Source organism: Geotrypetes seraphini, chromosome 2, assembly GCF_902459505.1.
Source record: "Geotrypetes seraphini chromosome 2, aGeoSer1.1, whole genome shotgun sequence".
Taxonomy (NCBI): Eukaryota; Metazoa; Chordata; class Amphibia; order Gymnophiona; family Dermophiidae; genus Geotrypetes; species Geotrypetes seraphini.
This window is the reverse complement of record NC_047085.1, coordinates 143,247,591-143,271,719: the sequence shown is the minus strand read 5'-3', so window position 1 is coordinate 143,271,719 and position 24,129 is coordinate 143,247,591. Positions and strand designations below refer to the sequence as shown.

The window sequence follows — 24,129 nt, the reverse complement described above, 5'->3', positions numbered from 1 at the left end:
ATTTTCCTGAGTTATTTTGCATTTGAATATAATCCTTAGTCACTCATGTTTTTACATTTGGATGTTTCCTTTGTTTACAAATAAATAGCCTTTATTTTTATAACAACTGGCTTGTCTCCTTGCTTGTCAATCCCTGGAGTAACAGAACTTGGATTCGTAAAATTTGTGGGAAGGGATTTTAAATGATTATAACAGGTACCATTACACCATTTTGCTCTTCCTACATTTATAATGCATACCAAGAACTGCTGATGTTGATCATTTCGAAAGTTATTAGATTAAACGAATATTTATAGATTTATTTAAATCTTTTTTATACCGTTTCCATCAATTAAAACATATATAAGATAAAAACAAACCATATAATAAAATCTACATAATTAAACAATTACTTCTCTGCAAATGTCAACTGATAAATCACAAGAATACAATAACAAACATGGTAAAGTAGATTCTTTTTTTCAAATACCAACTAATAAATCACAAAAAATGCAGCAACAAACAACTAAGTTATTAACTGTTTCTTAAACTGAAACTGATTTCCACATTCACAACTGGCCCACCAGAGCATTCCATATTTTAACACTAGCAATACAGAAAGTCATCACTCTAGTATCTGCATAATCTCCCTGCGCTATTGGAATTAATAGCTTTTTGATTTTCGGATCGTAAAGATCTATTAGGCTTATAGAGTGCCACAACTTGTTGATGGTACATAGTATGATGGACCACAGAAACAACTTTATGTTGCACCTGAAATACAACTGGTAACCAATGTAATTGCTTCAGAATTAGTGTAATATATGCTATCCTATCAACTTGCTATTTTTTCTGTGTGTTTGTGTGACTGTATATCCAACCCCATCTATTTTTTGAGTGTGTGTGTCCATCCTGTCAACTCCCTTTACTAACCTAGCTGTAGCAATTTGTACCAATTGTGAATATTTTAAGAATACAATACAAATGACAATGAATAATACTAAAGAATTATTTCACACAGTGAAATTTTTAGTTCATGGCCATGATGATAAAAAGGGAGTGGAATGTCTGGAGCTTGATGAGTATGCAAGGTATTTAAAAAGGAAAGTGGAGAATCTGGTAGGTGTGTCAGGTGGATGCATGCTGAATGAAGTTTTGATATTTATCTATTTATTTGATTTTATATACTGTTCTCACAGGAAAACTCAGAACAGTTTGCATGAATTTATTAATGTACTCTAGTATTTCCCCCTGTCTGTCCTGGTGAGCTCACAATCTATCTAATGTACTTGGGGCAATGGGTGGACTAAGTGATTTGCCCAGATCCACAAGCAGAAGTGTGGGTTTAAACCCACAATCTCAGGGTGCTGAGACTTGTTTTTTGACACTTGAAAAATTAATTGCTTCTGAAGGGATCTCTGTGTTAACAGCAATTATAGATAAATCACTGCAACAGGAAATTGTTCAGGAGAGTTCTAAGATTGCTCCTGTGAAACCTTTATTAAAAAGACAAAATTTAGACTGAGGAAACTTTGGCAATTACCATATAGGCCAATTTTTATTATGCCTTTAATTGCTAAAGTAATGGAATGAGTAGTGTTGAATGGTCTAGAGCAGTTTGTTAAAAAAAGAATATGTTTTATAAACATCAGTATGGATTCAGGAAAGGGCATTGTGTAGAGAACCTAATGACATTCGCTTTGGATGTACTTTGGCTTGGACTAGATATGGGGAACACAATACAAAGGAAAATATCACAACCCCACATGCAAAATATAGAGCCAAAAAAAGGAAGTGGGGAAGGGACACAATCAAGCAACTGCAGGGACAATCAATTTATTGATTTATGATGTTTCAAAAAATTGATTGTCCCTGCAGTTGCTTGATTGTGTCCCTTCCCCACTTCCTTTTTTTGGCTCTAGATATGGGGAAGAAATTTTGCATGGTATCACTGGATGTGTTTGAAGCGTTTGATACAGTGGATGTAGAAACATAGAAACACGTTTCTATGTTTCTATGATGGCAGATAAAGGCCAAATGGCCCATCCAGTCTGCCCATCCGCAGTAACCATTATCTCTTTCTGTCTCTGAGAGATCCCACCTGCCTATCCCAGACACAGTCTCTGTCTCCACCACCTCTTCTGGAAGACTGTTTCACGCATCTACCACCCTTTCTGTAAAAAAGTATTTCCTTAGATTACTCCGGAGCCTATCACCTCTTAACTTCATCCAATGCCCTTTCATTGCAGAGTTTCCTTTCAAATGAAAGAGAATCAATTCATGCACATTTACATTACGTAAGTATTTAAACGTCTCTATCATATCTCCCTTCTCCCGCCTTTCCTCCAAAGTATACAGATTGAGATCTTTAAGTCTGTCCCCAAATGCCTTAACCATTTTTATTTATTTATTTTAAAAATATCTATACCATTTAAAACTAAACGGTTTACATGAACTACATACATAAATTATAAAAGAACATAATAAAACAAACAATCCTAAAAACATATCTGCAAAATAGCAGCAAAAGCTTAAATAAAATGATCATGAATAATTCTTTAGCTAAACCATAGAAAATTACTGACTAGAAAAAGGTGTCTGTCTACAAATAATTGTGTCTTTAGTAATTTTCTAAAAAGGCCCTTTTCATGACAATTTCATGTTTTGCCCACAAGGGAGTTCCATATTTTAACTCTTGCACAACAGAAAGTCATTTCACCAATCTCCACCAACCTCAGGTTAGCATTCATTTTCAGTACCCTTCCTCTGGACTCACTCCATCCTTTTTATATCTTTCTGAAGGTGCGCTCTCCAGAATTGTACACAATATTCTAAATGAGGTCTCGTCAAAGTCTTATGCCTCCTTTTTCCTACTGGCTATATCTCTCCCTGTGCAACCTAGCATCCTTCTAGCTGTTGCCGTCACTTGTTCAACCTGTTTGGCCATCTTAAGATCATCACATACGATCACACCCAAGTCCCACTCTTCTGTCGTGCACATAAGTTCTTCACCCCCTAAACTGTACTGTTCCCTTGGGTTTTTGCAGGCCAAATGCATGACCTTGAATTTCTTAGCATTAAATTTTAGCTGTCAAATTTTAGACCAGTTTTCAAGCTTCGCGTAATCTTTCTTCATGTTAGTCACACCATCCGGCGTGTCTACTCTATTGCAGATTTTGGTATCATCCGCAAAGAGGCAAATCTTATCTGACAACCCTTCAGCAATATAGTTTATAAAAATGTTAAAAAGAACAGGCCCAAAAACAGAACCACTGGTAACATCCCTTGCTTCAGAGTGATATCAATTGATCACTACCCTCTGTTGCCTTCCACTCAACCAGTTCTTGACCCAGTCCGTCACTTTGGGACCCATCCTGAGGGCACTGTTTATTTCTTAGACGTCTGTGTGGAACACTGTCAAAGGCTTTGCTAAAATCTAAATACACAACATCTAGCGTACATCCTCTATACAATTCTCCGGTCACCCAGTCAAAGAAATTGATCAGATTTGTCTGACAAGACCTACCTCTAGTGAATCCATGTTGCCTCCGGTCCTGTAATCCACAGGATTCCAAAAACTTCACCATTCTTTGTTTTAAAAGCGTTTCCATTAATTTGCTTACCACAAAAGTCAGAATTACTGGCCTGTAATTCTCTACTTCTTCCTTACTTCTACTTTTGTAGAGAGGGACCATATCTGCCTTTCTCTAGTCCTCCGGTATCACTCCGACTCTAGAGACTCGTTGAAAAGGTCAGACAGCAGAGCTACCAGAAACTCCCTAAGTTCCTTCAGCACCCTCGGATGTACACCATCCGGCCCCATTGCTTTGGTTACCTTTATTTTAGCTAGCTCCTCACAAACACAACACTCTGAAAACCAATCAGGATCTATTACTCTTCCATCCCTATTCACATTTGTCTTCTGCGGTCCTGCTCCTGGCGCTTCAGCCGTGAACACAGAACAGAAATATTTGCTAAGCAATTCAGCCTTTTCTTTATCAGCTTCTACATATTCCTCCCCTTCACCTTTTGAGTTTCACAATGCCACTTTTACACTTCTTCCTATCACTAATATATCTAAAAAATGTCTTGTCTCCCCGTTTTACCGTGTCAGCTATTTTTTCTTCCATTTGCATCTTTGTTTTCTTGACTACATGACCAGCCTCTCTTAACTTTTCCAGATATTTTTGCCTGTCTTCCTCTTTCTGCGATCTTTTTCAGTTTATGAAAGCTAACCTCTTATTCCTTGCCTTCTCAGCTACTACTTTTGAGAACCAAAGTGGCCTTCTTTTCTTCTTACTTTTACTTACTTGCCTCACAAAAACATTTGTTGCCCTTACAATCGCTCCTTTCAGTTTTACCCACCACATTTCCATTCTTTCCAGACGTTCCCATCCAGACAATAATTCCTTGAAGTAAACCCCCATCTGAACAAAGTTAGTTTCTTTTAAAGTCTAGAACCTTTGCTTTTGAATCAGCCCTCTCTAGACCCATCTTAATATTAAACCGCACTATGCAGTGATCACTTGATGCCAGATAATCACCCACTGTAATATCAGAAACACTTTCCCCCTTTGTAAGCACTAAGTCCAGTATGACTCAATCCCGCATGGGTTCCATTACCAACTGCTGGAACAGTTCTCCTTGTAGAGAATCCCAGATCTCCCTACTTCTAGAAGATCCCGCAATAGGAATATCCCAATCAACATCCAGCATGTTAAAATCACTTATTAGTAAGACTTCCCCTTTTTTAGATATTTCCGAATGTCTACTATTAAATCTCTATCTACTTCTTCTATCTGTGAAGGAGGCCTGTATTATCACACCAATGTAAATATATTGTAGACATCTTATTAGATAAGCTTCAAACTGAGGTGTGGGAGGTGTGGTGTTGAAATGGTTTTGCTCAATATTGAGTGATCGTAAATTTGTGGTAAAAAATGGAAGTTGTCTTCTCTGATGTCAATAAACGAAATTTTTTTATTGACCACAACATGGTATGGTTCAATCTCAGGAAAGGTTTCACTAAATCTACCACATTGACCAAGGTCCTCAAATTCAAGGACACAAACTTCAAAGAAATGGGAGACTTCGTTCACCAGGCGCTACAAAGCCAAGCAGAAGCCGATAACGTGGAAGAAATGTGGTCGACTTTGAAAGCCACCATACAAGAAGCAACAAACCGCTATGTTAAATCAGTAAGTAAACGGCGAAGGAACAATAAGCCACAGTGGTTCTCTGCGGAGATTTTGGACCTCATCAAGGAGAAGAAAAAAGCATTCATCTCTTACAAACAATAAGGGAAACAGGACTCTAGGGAAGTCTATCTGGCCAAGTCAAAAGCCGTCAAAACACCAGTTAGGGAGGCCAAATTCCGCATGGAGGAGTCTCTAGCGAAGATCATCCAAAAAGGAGATAAATCCTTTTTCAGGTATATCAGTCACAGAAATAAGAACTCAGGCGAGATAGTACGTCTTAGGAAACCAGACGGAGACTATGTAGAAGTGGACTCGGAAAAAGCCCAACTGTTAAATGAATACTTCTGTTCGGTCTTCACCCGCGAGGCGCCAGGACTCGGCCCTCAGCTACAGACAAGGGTTGACGCAGATGACCCGTTTAGTAATTTCGAGTTTACACCCAGCGGTGTCTACTGCGAGCTGTCAAAGCTTAAGGTTAACAAGGCAATGGGGCCTGACAACCTACACCCCAGGGTGCTCAGGGAGTTGTGTGATGTCTTGGCGGAACCGCTATCCGCGCTCTTCAATCTCTCCCTTAGTACGGGTAACGTCCCGTTGGACTGGAAGACGGATAACCTCATTCCACTCCACAAGAAAGGCTCCAAGATGGAGACAGCAAACTACAGACCGGTGAGTCTCACATCAATAGTGTGCAAACTAATGGAAACTCTAATCAAACGCCAATTGGATACGATCCTGAACGAGGAGAATCTATGGGATCCCCGTCAACATGGATTTACTAAGGGGAGATCCTGCCAATCCAACCTGATCAGCTTCTTTGACTGGGTGACGAGGAAGCTGGATGTTGGGGAGTCCCTGGACATCGTATACTTGGACTTCAGTAAAGCATTCGACAGCGTACCATACCGCAGGTTGCTGAGCAAGATGAATTCTATAGGATTGGGCTACACGTTGACGAAATGGGTTGGGAACTGGCTTGGAGGTAGGCTTCAGAGGGTAGTGGTGAACGGCACCCCCTCTGAAATGACGGAGGTAATCAGTAGAGTGCCACAGGGCTCGGTCCTGGGCCCGATCCTATTCAACATCTTTATAAAAGACTTGGCAGAAGGGCTGTGAGGTAAAATAACATTAATCGCCGATGACGCCAAACTAAGCAATGTAGTGGGCAAAAGCACAACAGACATAAATTCAATGTTCGACAACATGATGTACGATCTACTCCTACTGGAGCGCTGGTCTAGGTCCTGGCAACTCAGCTTCAATGCCAAAAAATGCAAAGTCATGCACCTGGGCAGCCAAAATCCATGCAAGACTTACACCCTTAATGGCGAGATCCTAACAAGAACTGAAGCAGAACGAGACTTAGGGGTGATTGTCAGTGAGAACATGAAGACTGCCAATCAAGTGGAGCAAGCTTCATCCAAGGCAAGGCAAATCATAGGTTGCATAGGTTGATGAGTTTCATCAGCCGTAAGCCTGAAGTCATTATGCCATTGTATAGATCCATGGTGAGGCCCCACCTGGAATACTGTGTGCAATTCTGGAGGCCGCATTACCGTAAGGATGTGCTGAGACTGGAGTTGGTCCAGAGAATGGCCACCCGGATGGTCTCGGGACTCAAAGATCTCCCGTACGAAGAACGGCTGGATAAGTTGCAGCTGTACTCACTCGAGGAACGCAGAGAGAGGGGTGACATGATCGAGACATTCAAGTAACTCACGGGCCGCATCGAGGTGGAAGAAGATATCTTCTTTTTCAAGGGTCCCGCGGCAACAAGGGGGCATCCGTGGAAAATCAGGGGCGGGAAACTGCACGGGGACACCAGGAAATTCTTTTTCACTGAAAGGGTGGTTGATCGCTGGAATAGTCTTCCACTTCAGGTTATTGAGGCCAGCAGCGTGCCTGATTTTAAGGCCAAATGGGATAGACACGTGGGATCTATTCACAAAGAAAGGTAGGGGAGGGTCATTGGGGTGGACAGACTAGATGGGCCGTGGCCCTTATCTGCCGTCTATTTTTATGTTTCTATGTTTCTATGACCAAGGTTACTGAGATGTGTGAGCAACGGAACCCAATGCATCTATCCTGGTGGGGGAGAGTTCAGACTGTTAAAATGATGATTTTGCCTGTAGTTTGTTATCAAATGAATATGTTGCCAATTTATTTTCAGGGGTCTTTTGATAAGAAATTAAATAGTATTCTAACAAAATTTATTTGGCTTGGGAAAACTGCAAGAATCGCTATATCTTTACAAAAGCCAATTGTGGAGGGTGGGGTAAATTTTCCCAACTTTTATAGGTACCATCAAACCTATATTATGCATCAAGGTATGTACTGGATCCTCCCTGAGCTCATGAAAGAGTTTCCAGATTGGTTGACGTTGGAATGGCAACTCATGTTTCCTTTGAGAGTAAGTCATGTTATCAGTATCAAAATGCCTAGATTATATAAAGATCACAGAATATTAATGGATACATGGAAAACATTAAGATATGTTAATGATTTAAAACCTATTTCAAATTTTAAATCAACATATCAGACTATATGGCTAAACTCCAAGATTAAAATTGGCAATTATAAGGTCATTTGGAAATATTGGATGAAGGCAGGCATACGTACTTTAGATGATATTATCTCTAATGGTAGGTTGCTTGATTTTTCACAATTGCAATGTAAATATGATCTTAATAAATCACAAAATTATAAATGGTTGCAATTGAAGCAAGCCATTCAGGCAGGGTTCCCTGAATGGAAAAATCTTAATGATATGTACAGTTTGCTTTTCTTATGTTTTCAGGTAGACTTTCTGGGTCACCAGGTTGCACAGTGGTATAAATTGATATCTGGATTTTATGAATAAAAAACCAAAAAATGGCCTTAGGGATATTTGGAGCATTGAGATTAAAAATCAAATTACTGCGTCTCAATGGCCACAAATTTGGTCTTGGAGGATGAGATGTACAGTGTCAGGCATCTATAAGACAAACTTGGTATTTTCTGTTACATAGAGCATTCTGGACCCCGGTGCGTTTACAAAAGTTAGATCGTTCTAAGTCTAATAGATGTTGGCATTGTCATCTTGAAGCTGGTACAATGGATCATTTATTGTTTTTTTGTCCTCTAATACATAATTTTTGGAAAGATATTTGGAGTCAAATTAATAATTTACTTGAGAACCCGGTAGCACTTTCATATCATACAATATTATTTGGTACATCAATGAGAACAAAGCGCCAAACATCCTCTAAAAACAATAAACTTTTACTCATAATGACAGGAGTTGCCATTCAACAAATTACGAAAAATTGGAAAAATTATGATAGATTAAGTTATAATTTCTGGTGGAATTCATTGTGCCATATCTTTAAAATGGAAAGAATATTAGCTATTCAGCAGGGACATTATAAAAAATTTAATGATGTTTGGGAGCCATTAACATTGATTGATTGATTATAACTAATAATTTATTGATTGATTGATTATTGATTATAACTAATTTATTGATTATAATTAATTTATTGATTGATTGATTATAACTAATAATTTGATTGATTGATTATAACTAATAATTTATTTCTTCCCCTTTTAATTATTGAAATATAGGGTGGGAGGAGGGTGGGTTTAATTTTAAGGTATATGAAACTAGGATGTTTATATGGGAGAAGGGAGGGAGGGAGAGAGGAATTATTTTATGATTCAATATTTGCTTGATTAATAAGTGATATTAAAGTTTATAGGATTGTATTTCTACTCACTTGTTGAAAGTTTAAAAATGAATATAGAATTTATAAAAAATAAATAAATAAAGGGGTGCCACAGGGATCTGTCTTGTTAGCCTTTTTAATATTTATGTGGCATCATTAGAGTAGGTTTGGGAAAATTTAGATGTCTATTATCACATTTATGCGGATGACATTCAGGGTTTTTTTTTTCCTGGTAAAGACCGATATTGGTTATGTGGTTGGAAAATTGACAGATTGCATGTGAGAGATTGGAAACTGGATGAAAGCAAATAAGTTGGTTTTAAATTTGCAAAAAAACAAGTTATGTTTATTGGAAAGGATCAATCATTATTACAAGTTAAAGAGTAATGTGGCACTATGGTGTAAATAAGTAGGGCGTAGCAAACCTTTTTATTTTGGGGGAGTATGCAGAAAGCAATTTGTGGGTATAAGCAAACTTAAGAAATTATATACATTTTGTATGCAAGAAGGCACTCTTTCTTCCTAAGTCTGTAGTATTTAGTTTATACACTAATAAAGAGGAGCATCTTTCCAGTAGCATGCTTGGTATTCCCCCCCCCCCCGCCACATTTAGGAGATGCAGGATACTGTGAAACAACCAGCTTTGTCAGAGAAAGCGGTGCTGTGAAGTTTCAACTCATGTGTCAGAGAAGCTGTTTTATTCTTTTTATTTTTAAGTGTGAGAACATATATTACCCCTTTTTCTGTAATTTGTAGTTGTATTGGGTTGTAAGATTTTCTTTGCCTGTATTTCCAGATATACTGTATGAGGAAATGTAGTCTGTCTATAAAAGCATGGTTTGAGACTTTTTTCTTGGCTTTTTGCCATGTATCATATATCATAAATTGTATAGGATGCTTTATGTGGAATGAAAGTGGTTTTGACCAATTGTGTGAAGTAGAGAATGACACAGACACATTTTTCCCTGTCCCGGCAAGTTCTTTTCCTGTCCCTGCCCCGTATTCCTGCAAGTCAAATATGGAAGCTTGTGTGGTTAAGGCAGAGCTTACAGGAATGGGGCAGGGACAGGGACAAAACTTGCGGAGACAGAAAATAATTCGTTCCCATGTCATTCTCTAGTGTGACGTTTGGGGAATGATGTTATATAAAAAGGTTAAATTTTGAATACACTGAGACCTCTGGATGGAGAGTCAAATGAATTTGAACTCTGTGAGATGTCTCCTTTGTACAAATTATATCATTATTGGAACTTTATAGAAAGGCTGTATTTGTAATTAATAAATATTGAATATATATTTTTGATTAAAAATGCATATATTTGTACAAATTCTTGATGAGGAACTTCTGTTAGGCAGGGGGGTGTTAAGAGGTGAAGTTGAAAGACGTGTCTGACAATTCTGTCATATATGAGACTGTTGGGGGGTTTATTTAGATTCTAGTCTTACAATGCAAGAACATATACTGCGGGTTATTAAGGGAGCTTTTTTCCAGTTGAGAACCCCTTCAAGAATTAAACCAATATTGTCAGTATATGATTTTCAAAGAGTAGTGCAGTTTGGTGATATCTGAATTAGATTTTTGTAATGTGTTGTTGTTGGGCATTGCTAAAACTAGGGTGCGAGTACTACAAATAATTCAAAACACTGCAGTGAGAATGATTGTTGGTGCATCATAGTATGAACAGATGTCTCCTGTTCTGAAACAATTGCATTGGTTGCCAGTTTCTTGCAGAACTGAATAAAGTTTGGACAATCATTCATCAAGTGGTTTATGGTGAGGCTCCCTGGTATCTGATTCAAAGTTTACAGAAATATATACCAACTCAATCCTTGAGCTCAGATATAGCAATGAGATTAGCTATTGAATCAGTGAATAAGGTCTGTCACAAGAAAACATGGTCTACAGCTATTTCCGTAGCTCGTCCTCAGTTATGGAATGCTCTTTCAGTTGTTGAAAATGTATTTGATAAAGAATTTTATTAGAATGGATATTTCCAGTAGTAGTACTTTGTATTTTAGATTTGTCCTTTATTGCATAAAGGATTTTTTGGCAGATAACAGTCTATAGTAATTGTTATGTCCAGTGAATTACATGATTTGTACTATTATAGAATTGTTTATATAAAATATGTATGTTTGTTGTAATCCATTTAGGATTAAGCAGAATTAAAATAAATACTCCAATAAAAGTAATGTTGCTAAGGGGATTCTAGTTTATCAGTTTCAAGAAATAAACTGTTTACCTTTCTCAAGTTCATTTCATAGTGCAATGTCAATTTATTTATTGTAAAAATGACAAGAACGCAGTAGGTATGTGAATTTACCTTTGCATGGAGTAATTAAGTCCTCTTTTTTATCCAAATGATCTTTATGGCACTTGACATGACACTGTCGACATTCTACAGCAGGTGGTGGTTTAAAGACATGCCAGAGGGGTTTGGCACATGCTTCACAATTGGCTGGAAAATGGTACAGTGTAGGAATGAATTCATGGCCTTTGTGATTTAGAAAATTAGTCTTCTCAGATGGTTGCACAGGTTCCAGTTCCACATCTTTCCTACATTCACCCTCATTAGCATAGAGAATCTGTCAAATGATAAAACAAAACATCTTTAAATTATATTACAGCGGTACCTCGGAATTCGAACTTGATCCGTTCCAGAACCCCGTTCAAGTTCCAAAACATTTGAGTTCCAAGACAATTTTTCCCATTGAAAATAATAGAAACTGGATTAATCCGTTCCTTGGTCCTCTTGCTCTTATTTTCCACTGGACACATGGCTAATATAGATGGCCTGAAGGCTGTGAAGGAACAATGTGCTGTGGCAGAGTCAGCAAGATCAGGCCCCCCCATCGGCATAGGCAGCAAAATTGGGCCCCCCACCGGCAATGGCAGAAAGATCGGCAACGGCAAGTGGTGCTCAGCCTAAGCTTCCCTCTGATGCGAATCGCCCAGGCGGAAACAGGAAGCTGCTTCAGAGGGGAAGCTTTGGGCTGAGCAACGCTTGCTGTTCCTGCATGTTGAGATTCCAAAGCAGGGTTCGGATTCCTGGGAATAATTTAATTTTAAAAATAGTTCAAATTTCAAGTTGTTTGAGTTCTGGGGCATTCGGATTCTGAGGTATCACTATATGTAAGTCAGGCTTCAACAAAAATGTTTAATTAAATCTAGGAGCCAGCCCAAAAACGTAGGAGCCAGCATTCAAAACTCCTTCACTGTTCCACCAGAACTGTCCACAGTAAATTGATTTTTTTTTGGAGGGGGAGGAGCGGGGAAGGAATCCCCTTCTAGACCAGCAATGGTTCTTTTAAAAACTGATATACTAAGACTGTTTTCCTATTTTGTGTCTGTGAGCAAAGAAACTTTAGAAAATCAGTTCCTTAAAATGCCTCTGCAAATCTCGTAAAAGCCAGAAGTTTCCCTTCCCAAATCTGTAAGCTGTGTAACAGCTCCACCCCTTCAAACACTGACATTACTTAGGCCACCTTCCAATCTTCTAGTGTCATGCTAGATTTTAAAGATAAATTACAAATTGCTAATAGCTCTGCAAGTTCATTTTTCAATTCTATCAGTACTCTGAGATGTATACCACCGCCTCTTGCCAGTCCACCAGTGAATCTAAGAACTAGCTGGAAAGATGGCATGCAAACTCTATCTTGTAACCCACTCTGATAATCTCCAGGACCCAAAGGTTGGTTGCTGTTTCCAGGCCTCCAAAAAGACTGAGAGCCAACCTCCGATCCTCAGAGAAACAGCTTGAGAACTGGCACCATTGTGGCTTTTTGTCTGGCGTTGTGGAGCAGGAACTAGAACTTTGGTTCCTTCGGCTCCTGGAAAATTTCTGTCTGGAACCTTGAAAGGTTCTCTGATTAGATGTTCCTGTGGAGTACTTGCGAGAGTGACGTGACCATTAAAGAACCCCCGGCTGTGATCTCTGGCTGCTGGGGGTCTGTTGTCTGGTGAAGATCTTGCACAGCAATCTCACACACTGGCCATAAGATCCCAAACAGCATCTGTCCCCTGAGTGGGAGCCTGCTCAGCATTGCACTTTAGAGGTTGAATCACCTGCCCATTGTCTGATCCAAAGCATACGACGAGTGAGGAATGAATATGCTGAGACTTTTCTCACGACTCTGATCATATCATAGAATGTATCTGCTATGTAGTCTACTCAAGCTAACACAAGCTGTGGCAGAGGATCAGCCTCCGTCATATTCTGATTTTGTAGCCTGGAATGACAGGTGCATGCCATGAAGGAGGCCGCAGTTGCAGCCTTAATCTCCAAAGCCAGAGCCTCAACCTGCCTCCTGAGGACCATATCCACTCTGCAGTCCAGTGGATCTTTTAAAACTATACCTCCCTCACTTGGTAAGGAAGTGTGCTAGGTCACTTGGGCTACCAGGGAATCTTCCTTTGGAATGACAATGTTGGAATTCCTGAAACACAGAATACAGCTTAGTCATGGTTTTAGCCACTTTCAGGGGTCTCCCAGGGCTCTGTGACAAGGATCTTCATAGAGGTGGAAGACGACGTTTTCCTTCTAAAAGGACCCTCGTCCACAAGGGGACATCCGCTGAAAATCAGGGGGGGGGGGAAATTTCATGGGGATACCAGGAAGTACTTCTTCACTGAAAGAGTGGTGGACCATTGGAATGAGCTCCCGGAGCAGGTAATCGTAGCCAGCAGCATACAAGATTTTAAGAATAAATGGGATGCCCACGTCGGATCCCTACGAGGGTGGCTTAGAGGAGGGCAGCTTGGGGATGATTGATAGAGTGTAGATTGGGGGAGGGTTGTTGGAGTGGGCAGACTTGATGGGCTATGGCCCTTTTCTGCCGTCATTTTCTATGTTTCTATGTATCCCTTCAATTGCTGACTCTTTTAAATCATCTGCACTCCTGGAAATCATAGGAAAAGACAAGGGTTGAGACAAGACACTGCTCATAAGAGAACACTGGGAGGATAGGTTTTGCAGAGGATCTATCTTTAGTTCTTGAAGGGACTCGTTAATGATTTCCAGAAGTGCAGAGGACTTAGAATTGACAATTGGAGGGATACTCACCTGGTCTACGGACGATATCACCTCCTGGTCTCCATATGAAAGGCTAATTTTTCCCCCAGGAAAATCTCAATATGGGACAATAAGGGGCTTAAATCTGACCCCCTTGTCCCCTGTGTCCCTCTCTAATGGACCATCACAGTCTCAGGGAAGAAATGCTCTGACTATCCAGAAGGGCCTGCGGCACTGGGCCATTCGCCAGCAGACTGACCAGTGGAGTTTGGTATTGTGCATAAGCCTGCCAGAGGAGATTAATGAACTCTGGGGTAAAAGCCTGAGAGAGAGCAACTTTCCTTCCACCTTAGAAGGGAGGAATCACATTTTCTTGGGATGTGAAGCATCTATAGCCTTATGGTGTGCTGGACTGCTTACTAGAGAATGACACGGGGAAAAAATCTGTCCCCGTCACCGCCCCACCATCCTCTGCACCGCCCCGTCACCGCCGTTCCCTTCACCGCCCCGTCACCGTCACCGCCATCCCTTTCACCGCCCCGTCACCGCCACTGCCATCCCATTCACCGCCCCGTCACTGTCCCCGCTGCATCCATATAAGCCTTAGTACTGTAATATTTAGCTTATTCCTTTCTTATAAATCAAAGTTCCTGCTGCTGAACTAGAGAAAGAGATGTTCAGCTGGCAGGGCTTTGTTTATAAATTTTTATCAACACAACTAATATACTATTTTATCCTAAAGCAAAAAATAAATAAATAAATATAATTTTTTTTTCTACCTTTGTTGTCTGGTTTCTGCTTTCCACATCTTCTCATTGAATTCCTTCCATCCACTGTGTGTCTTCTCTCTGCGTCTTCCATTTGCTGTTACTGTGCCTCTCCCTTAACCCCCCCCCCCCAATTGGTCTAGCACCCATCTTCTTCCCTCCGCTCCCGCATAGTCTGGCATCTGTCTTCTTCCCACTCCCCCCCCCCCAATTGGTCTAGCACCCATCTTCTTCCCTCCGCTCCCGCATAGTCTGGCATCTGTCTTCTTCCCACTCTGTCTTCCACATTTCCCTTCGGGGTCTGTTCCTCTCCACCCTCCTTCAATGTCTGTCCTATTCTTTTCCACCACCACCCTTCCCTCCCTCCTTTACCATCTGTTCCTTTCTACTACCCTTCAGCTCCTCTCACGTGGCTTATCTATCTACCTTCCTCCCTCTTATTTTCATGGCACGTTACAATGTAATTTGTGCAAGCCACTGGAGCCTGCAAGCTCGGTCCCTGTCCCATCCCCACAAACCATCTCGCTTCTGTGCTCCTATTTTCTCCATTTCTAAAATCTCCCCTATGTATCTGTCATTGCCCCTCCTGTGTCCATATACCATCCCCATGGCATGTCCCCTTTATGTCTCTGTCCCTATGCCCCATGCACATAATTTCCCCTCTTTCTGTTACCTTCCTGTGTCCAGATTTCCCCTATCTTCCTCTTCCATACCAGTGTGTCTCTTCTTTTCAACCCCATCTAGCTTTTTTCCCTCTTTCTTCCCCCCCCCTACTTCTAGCATCTGGCTCACCTGCCAGTCCTTCCCTTTCTTTCCTGCTGTGGGTTTTTCTTTCCGACTTCATCCCCTTGGCCCAGAATCATTTTCCCTTTCACTCCCTCCTTCCAATTTGAGCCGGGAACACTAGCGATCGCACGGTCCCCGCAGCTCACACCCGCCTGCCCAATCGATTCTAGTGTTTAGCCAGCTCTCTCCCTTCTCCTCACCTTAGTTTGTAGATTTTCTTTTTCGGCGACCCGCACGCTATCAGAGAGCCGCGCACGCGCGGCTGCTCAGTGTTCAATCTTCTGCTCTGCTGCAACTTCCTGTTTCCGGTTGCGTCAGAGCAGAAGATTGAACACTGAGCAGCCGCGCGTGCGCGGCTCTCTGATAGCATGCGGGTCGCCGAAAAAGAAAATCTACAAACTAAGGTGAGGAGAAGGGAGAGAGCTGGCTAAACACTAGAATCGATTGGGCAGGCGGGTGTGAGCTGCGGGGACCACGCGATCCTTCATGCCTCACTGCGGGGACAAGACCATTCACCGTCCCGCGGGCGGTGAATGGCCTTGTCCCCGTCGCCGCAGCGACTGCTAGTTTTCTTCCCCGTTTTCGGCGGGTGACCCGCGGCTAAAATGCGGTGGCCGCGGGTAAACCGCCACCGTGTCATTCTCTACTGCTTACCCAGGTCCCAAGGAGGTGTTTCTTTTCTCCCTACTAGAACATTTGCTGTTTTCCAGGGGCTAAGCCTGAAGCTCCCACCCCTCTATCCTGCACAGTGCAGCATGTGGCACAAGGCCGTTCTTCATTCAGCCATCCAGCACAAATAAGGCATGATATAGGGGTATTAGGGTCTGAGAACTCCATCCCTATCAGTATTGAGGCAAAATAAGGTGTTTTGGATAAGTTGGATAACTTAGGGGGAAAAAAATAGGAAAACCCAAGATGGTCGTTGTAGTAGCATTTTGGCACCAAGAAAAAGATTCAAAACACCTCAGGGCTGACCAAAACATAGGATTTTAGAGGAGGGAGATTAAAGACCTAACTGCATTAACAGCCAAAAAACACTTTTCAAGACACCCTCCTTCCCAATTTTCCCCATAAACTGTCACAGCCTGTACTCACAGACCATGTGCTGGGGAAATGGTGCTGCAGCCTGCTTTAGCTCCCTTAAGGTGTAGGTGTAGCTGGATCTGGAGGGTTTCTGCCTCAAGCTGCTGGTTAGCTGCCACACCAAGATCTTTGGGCTGCCAGTTGGACCCTATCCTCTACCCTCCTGAACCGTGACCCGACATAGAAGAAAAAAGAGGGGAAGTGAAGTTGAAGCCAGCACCCTGAAAGCCCCAAAGGAACACTATTGATGCCTAACAAGCTGTGCTCTAGCTCCCGACAAAGCCAAAGAATGGAGGGCCCGGAACCCTGAGTTCCATAAATCTTCAGCAGGCTGGCTGTACAGGTCCACCAAGGATGCACCTGCCAGCTGCAGAATAAACTATTTGCTCCTCTTCAAGCAGGCAGAGAAGTACCTTCAAACTGGGATCTCCAACACCACGAAAAAGTATGCAACAAGCCAAAAAAAGCAAAGTAAAAACCCCCAAAACAAAACAAAGCAAAGCAATAAAGAAATAACACAGCAGATCAGAGAAACATCTTTGTGCTCACTTGCAAAAGGAAGAGCTGAAGGATACAGCAGAGACTATGGAGGAGGAGGAGTTGAAAAGCTGTAATTGAAATCTTCTTCAGTATGCTCGCAAGCACAGATGGATAACCCAATGGTTCTGAATACAACTATACACACACACAAACACATTATATATATATATACACACACATACAGTCAAACCTTGGTTTGCGAGTAACAAGTTTTGCGAATATTTTGCAAGACGAGCAAAACACTCAAGTAAACTAACTCGCAAACTGAGTATCAACAAGCTATCAACGAGCTATCTGGTCTCGATCAACGAGCTATCTGGCCTGCCGGAGAGGGAGGTGTGGATCTGAGGGCCGGCTCTGCGGGTCTCCTTCTGCTTCCGAGAAGCTTGCACATGCAGAGGATAGAGAGAGAAAAAGCCCAGTCAAAGCCGGATAATCCCAAAAGCTTCTCTACTCTCTCTCAAGAAACTCATATAAGCAGCCAAACTCATCAAACGTGAACTTTTCCTAGCCGAGGACACGCACCTGACTATGCTCATGCTGCGGCTTTTGCTCTGCAGTGTCGTTCTCTGAGAGTGCATCCTCCTCCATGCTGTCTGCCGCCAATTAAGAAGCCATAGCAAGAGGGGAGGGGGTGAAGCCACAGCAGACCCGGCTCGGTATGGCCACGGACCGCAAGTGCCAGATGTGCCGCCAGAGGAGAACGACTCGGTGCTGCCTGCCGCCCTGCTGCCCCTGAACCCCGCCTCTGATCGACTACGACGGCCACATGCTGCCCATGCAGAGGGGACTCCGCGGGACCTGGCAGCAGCGCCTGCTCCTGCTCATCTAGCTGTCGGCGCTCATCGGCTTCACCCAGTTCTTGGACAATTTCCTGCTCGACTTGCTCCACTATACGTGCCAGGGAGACAACGGCAGCTACCTTCGGCACCCCTCATGGAGGTGAGAAAGAAAAAGGAGGGATGGGGAAACGCAAAGAGAGAAAGAACATAAGAATTGCTGCTGCTGGGTCAGACCAGTGGTCCATCGCGCCCAGCAGTCCGCTCATGCGGAGGCCCAGGTCAAAGACCAGTGCCCTAACCGAGACCAACCATACCTGCGTTCGTTCTGTTTCAGCAGGAACTTGTCCAACCTTGTCTTGAATACCTGGAGGGTGTTTTCCCTTATAACAGACTCAGGCAGAGCATTCCAGTTCTATACCACTCTCTGGATGAAGAAGAACTTCCTTACGTTTGTACAGAATCAATCCCCTTTTAATTTTAGAAAGTGTCCTCTTGTTCTCTCTACCTTGGAGAGGGTGAACAACCTGTCTCTATCAACTAAGTCATTATCTTGAATATTTCGATCATGTCCCCTCTCAGTCTCCTCTTTTCAAGGGAGAATAGGCCCAGCTTCTCTAATCTCTCACTGTATGGCAACTCCTCCAACCCCTTAACCAATTTAGTCGCTCTTCTCTGGACCCTTTCGAGTAGTACTGTGTCCTTCTTCATGTACGGTGACCAGTGCTGGACGCATTTCAGGTGAGGGCGTACTATAGCCCGGTACAGCGGTATGATAACCTTCTCCAATCTGTTCGCGATCCCCTTCATAATCATTCCTAGCATTCTGTTTGCCCTTTTTGCCACGCATTGCGCAGATGGCTTCAGTACTCCCAAGTCTCTTTCCTGGGGGGTCTCTCCAAGTACCGCCCCGGACATCTTGTATTCATGTATGGGATTTTTGATACCGACATGCATTACCTTACACTTATCCACGTTGAACCTCATTTGCCATGTCGCTACCCATTTCTCTAGCATGGTTATGTCGCGTTGCAGATCTTCACAGTCCCCCGGTGTCTTCACTACTCTGAATAACTTTGTATCGTCTGCAAATTTAATCACCTCACTCGTCGTACCCCTTTCCAGATCGTTTATGAATATGTTGAAGAGCACGGGTCCAAGCACCGAGCCCTGCGGCACCCCACTGGTGACGTACTTCCAGTCTGAGTACTGTCCATTTACCCCCACTCTCTGTTTCCTAATCGCTAGCCAGTTTTTAATCCACGTGAGTATTTCACCCTCTATTCCATGGCTCTCAATTCTCCAAAGTAGTTGTTCATGCGGAACCTTGTCAAACGCCTTCTGAAAATCTAGATATACAATGTTGACCGGGTCACCCCCCTGTCTTTCTGCATGTTTACTTCCTCGAAGAAGTGCAACAAGTTCGTCAAGCAAGATCGTCCTTTGCTGAAGCCGTGCTGACTGGTCCTCATCAGATTGTGTCCGTCAAGGTGATCAATGATGCGGTCTTATCAGCGCCTCTACCCTCTTTCCCAGTACCGAGGTCAGACTCACTGGTCTGTAGTTTCCCGGATCTCCCCTTGAACCTTTTTGGAAGATCAGTATAACATGATGGATGGGGAATAAGAAAAGGGAAAAATGGTCTGTGGTGATGGAAAGAGAGGGGAGTAGAGGGAGAAATGCTGAAACAGGGAATGGGATAAGTGTTGGACCACAAAAAGACATAGGCCTGTTTTGGGGATGTGGAACGAATCATCCAAGTTTTCATTACTTCCTATGGGGAAACTCGCTTTGATATACGAGTACACTTCTGGAATGAATTATGCTTACAAACCAAGGTTCGACTGTATATGTGTGTGTGTTTGTGTGTGTACAGTGGTACCTCGGTTTACGAGTGCACCGGTTTGCGAGTGTTTTGCAAGACGAGCAAAACATTCGCAAAATCGGCGCCTCAGAAACCGAGCGCGCTTCGATTTGCGAGCGCCCCCCCTGCGAACCGCACCCTCCCTCCCGCGATCCAGCACCCCTCCCCAACGCAACCTGAGGTCCCCCCAACCCACCCGAACCCTCTTCTTACTTTTCTGTAGCCTCCGCAGCGGCACTGGCACCAGCATGTCCTGTGCCTGGTGCCGGTGCCTGAAGATGTGCTTCCTGTGCTGGGCCTGAGAGTTCACGTCGAACGTGAACTCTCACGTCGAACATGAACCCTCAGGCCCAGCACAGGAAGCACATCTTCAGGCACCGGCATGCACAGGACGTGCTGATGCCGGTACCACTGCGGAGGCTACAGAAAAGTAAGAAGAGGGTTCGGGTGGGTTGGGGGGACTTCAGGTCGCGACGGGGGGGGGGGGGCCCGATGGCGGCGGGGGGGGGGGGGGTGGGGTGTGCCCAATGGCGGCGGGGGAGTGCCGGATCGCGGGGGGGAGGGTGCCGGTTCGCGGGGGGGGGGCCTTCGGGGGGATCAATGCCGGTTCTCGTTGGGGGGGAGTAGCGCTGCTGGCCTCGTGGGGGGGGAACATATCAAAGCAAGTTTCCCTTACTTCCTATGGGGAAACTTGCTTTGATGTACGAGCATTTTGGATTATGAGCATGCTCCTGGAACGGATTATGCTCGTAATCCAAGGTACCACTGTATATATGTATATATATATACACATACATATATACATACATACACACACCGTATTTTTCGCATTATAAGACGCACCTGATCATAAGACACACCTAGGTTTAAGCCTCCCCTCATTCCTTGCCAGGCTCTGTACCCAACCCCACACTCCTTGCCAGGCTCTGTACTCTGTCCCACCACCAAGCCCTGTACCCCCTTTGGTGGTCTAGTGGTAGGCTCCTCCCTGTACTTTTTGAAATCCCTCCCCCAGTACCTTTTAAATCCCCTTAAATCCTGGTGGTGCAGTGGTGTATCGGCAGGAGCGAGCTTTCTGCGTTCCTGCCCCTCCCTCGCTGGACGGCTGCATCATTATCTTGGGGGTCAGCGGCGCACAAGGGAACGAGCTTTTCGTGCTCCAGCCTGGCCCCGCGCCGCTCTCTGAATGGCTGCTTTTCAGGGAGTGGTGTGGGCCTAGGCTGAAGGTGAAAAGCTCGCTCCCCGAGAAAATGAGGCAGCCGTCCAGCGAGGAAGGGGCAGGAGCACGGAAAGCTTGCTCTTGCCGATACATTGCTGGACCACCAGGATTTAAGGGATTCAAAAAGGTAAGACAAGGTGGGGGGGGGGTAAAAAATTGTTATATTCACTACATAAGACGCAGACATTTCCACCCACTTTTTTTTTGGGGGGGAAGTGTCTAATGGAGTGAAAAATACATTACAGATAGATAGATAGATACACAAACACACTTATTTTACATAATTACAACTATGTTTAGGTTTTTCTTACCTGGAATATTCTAGGAATTTCTTCAGTTTCAGCTCTGTATACATCTCCTTGGGTTACAGGTCTGACATGGAAAAGTTTACTATAATTTTGAAAAGACAGGGTAAAAGGAGCATAATTAATTTTATTTTTATTAGCTGCATCTTCAACTCTTTTCAAAAGAAAAAATACAAAGCATCAAGTCTTCATGGACAGCAACTAAGTCTGCTTTTCAGGCTATTCTCAATGAACATTCATCAGATATATTTTTATACAAGTCACAGACAGTGGTTCTTAACTTTTCAAGAGTACTTTAATAAATTTTGAGGTATCTTATGCATCCTGGGGCTCACAGAAAAGGATAAATTAGTTCTTACCTGCTAATTTCCTTTCTGTTAGCTTGTAGACTGGTATAGTTCCTTACGGATGGGTTATATACCTCACTGCTACCAGCAGGTGGAGATTAAACTTGTATATCAGTAGAGCATCCCCTATACTAATCCAGTCTGCCAAATAGCCAAGCAGAACCTAGGAAAAATTCTTAACAGAAAACAGTATAACACACTCCGAACAAAATACAGTGGTACCTCGGTTTACGAGTGCACCGGTTTGCGAGTGTTTTGCAAGACGAGCAAAACATTTGCAAAATCGGTGCCTCGGAAACTGAGCATGGCTCGATTTACAACCCCCCCACCGCAATCCGGTATCCTCCCCCTGCCGCGATCGGGCACCCCCCCCGCCGCGATTGGGCACCCCCTCGCCCCTGCTTCTTACCCTTATCTGGGCACCGGCATGTCCTGTGCTTGGTGCTGGTGCCCAAAGATCGGCCTTGAGCATCTGAGCATGCTCAAGGCCTGCGAGTTCACGTTCAGAATGTGAACTCGCAGGACTTGAGCATGCGCAAAGGAGGCCGATCTTCGGGCACCGGCACCAAGCACAGGACATGCCGGTGCCCAGATGAGGGTAAGAAGCGGCGGGGGTAGTTGCCCAATCACATCAGGGGGGGTGCCGAATCGTGGCGGGGGGTGCCCAATCGCGTTGGGGAGGTACCGGATTGTAGCGGGCGGGGGGAGCAATGCCGGTTATCATGGGAAGGGGGGGAACGCATCAAAGCGAATTTCCATTATTTCCTATGGGGAAACTCGCTTTGATAAACAAGCATTTTGGATTACGAGCATGCTCCTGGAATGGATTATGCTTGTAATCCAAGGTACCACTGTACTTATAAAACACTGTTGGAACATGTATAGAACATAAATCTGGTATAGAAAACATCCCTAAAGCTCACCAGCTAAGCCAGCTGAGCTTTGCTGCTGTTCTTACTTCTCCTCGGCCCTAGAAAAGTACTAGAACCTCAGAAAAATTCAAGAGCTGCACACGAGCAAAAACTCGGTCTATAAGCTATCAGAAAGGAAATTAGCAGGTAAGAACCTAATTTATCCTTCTGTATCGCTTGATAAACCGATATCATTCCTTATGAATGGGACGTACCAAAGCAGTACCCATCAAGGGTGGGACCCCTGAAGGACCGACACCAGAACACGTTCACCACATACCGCGTCCTGACACGCTTGAATATCTACATGGTAGTGTCTGACAAAGGAATGCAGAGAAGACCAGACTGCAGCCTTCAAATATCCACTGGAGGCACTAGAGAAGACTCAGCCCAAGAAGCTGCCTGACCCCCTAGTGAAATGAGCCTTGAGAAATTCCGGAATAGGCTTCTTCTTCAGAAGATAAGAGAAAGCAATAGTTTCTTTGATCCAGCATGCAACAGTAGCCCTAGAAACGCCATCCCCCTTACGAGGAACCGCTAGAAGGACAAAGAGATGGTTTTATTTCTTGATCTCCTGGATCCTCTACACATAAGAGCGAAGGACCCGACTAACATCCAACTTACACAGCTGTCTCTGCTTGGAAGAGCCCTCCCGGCTACCCAACACCGGGAAGACCACTGCCTGATTGACAAGAAAAGGAGAAACTACCTTTGGCAGAAAAGAAGGAACAAGCCTCAAGACAACCCGCCCCCTAGAAAAATTCCAAGAAGGGAGCCCTACAAGAGAAAGTCTGCAGCTCAGAAACACGTCTAGCTGAAAGAATGGCCACCAAGAAGACCGCTTTAAGAATAAGGTCCTTCAAAGATCAGTCTTCCAACGGTTCAAAAGGAGGGTGCACTAGAACTGACAGAACCAGATTCAGATCCCAAGATGGAACAGAGAGTCGAACGGGAGGCTTGAGAAATTTGGCCACCCGCAAGAAGCGAATCACATCAGGAATGGCAGTCAAACGCTGACCTTTCAATTACCCACAAAAGGCCGACAAGGCCGCAAGCTGAACTCAGAGAGAAGACCAGGCCAGTCCCCTATATAGGCCATCCTGCAAAAACTCCAAGATGGTAGGCAGGAAAGCGCGGAAAGAGACCATTCTACGCACATCCCACGCACATCCCACCACTCCTCAAATAGGCGCCAAATCCTCACATAAATCTGAAAGGTGGAAAGCCTCCGGGACCCCAAGAGAGTTGAGATCACTTCATCTTAATACCCCATCTTACCTAGGCGACCTCTTTCAAAAGCCAAGCTGTAAGACAAAAGGGACCTAGATCAAACAGTGGAATGGGACCCTGTGTTAGAAGGTCGTCGAAGCGAGGCAGTGGAAGAGGATCCATCACCAGATGCCTCACCAGATATGCGTACCATGGACATTGAGGCCAATCCCGAGCCACCAGAATCACGAGGCTCAGATAGTAAATGATGTGGAGAAGAACTCTGCTCACTAATGGCCACGGAGGGAACACATATAAAACCCCCTCCGTTGGCCATGGTTGAACCAGAGCATCAAGGCCCTCGTCTCTGCGACAACTGAAGAAGCGGGGTCTCTTGGCGTTGACACTTGTGGCCATCAGGTCCAT

At 43.8% G+C, this 24,129-nt stretch overlaps 1 protein-coding gene across 1 annotated transcript in view; it reads right to left on the bottom strand.

Annotated features, from left to right (window-relative positions):
* The window catches only part of ROCK1 (Rho associated coiled-coil containing protein kinase 1), a 398,571-nt gene that overhangs the window by 18,363 nt on the left and 356,079 nt on the right, over positions 1-24,129 (bottom strand). Inside the window, exons 30-31 of the mRNA XM_033933927.1 lie at positions 21,243-21,321; positions 11,206-11,467 (exon numbers count right to left, since the gene is read on the bottom strand). Coding sequence (XP_033789818.1) covers positions 11,206-11,467; positions 21,243-21,321 — 341 coding nt within the window. The remainder of the gene's footprint in view (positions 1-11,205; positions 11,468-21,242; positions 21,322-24,129) is intronic.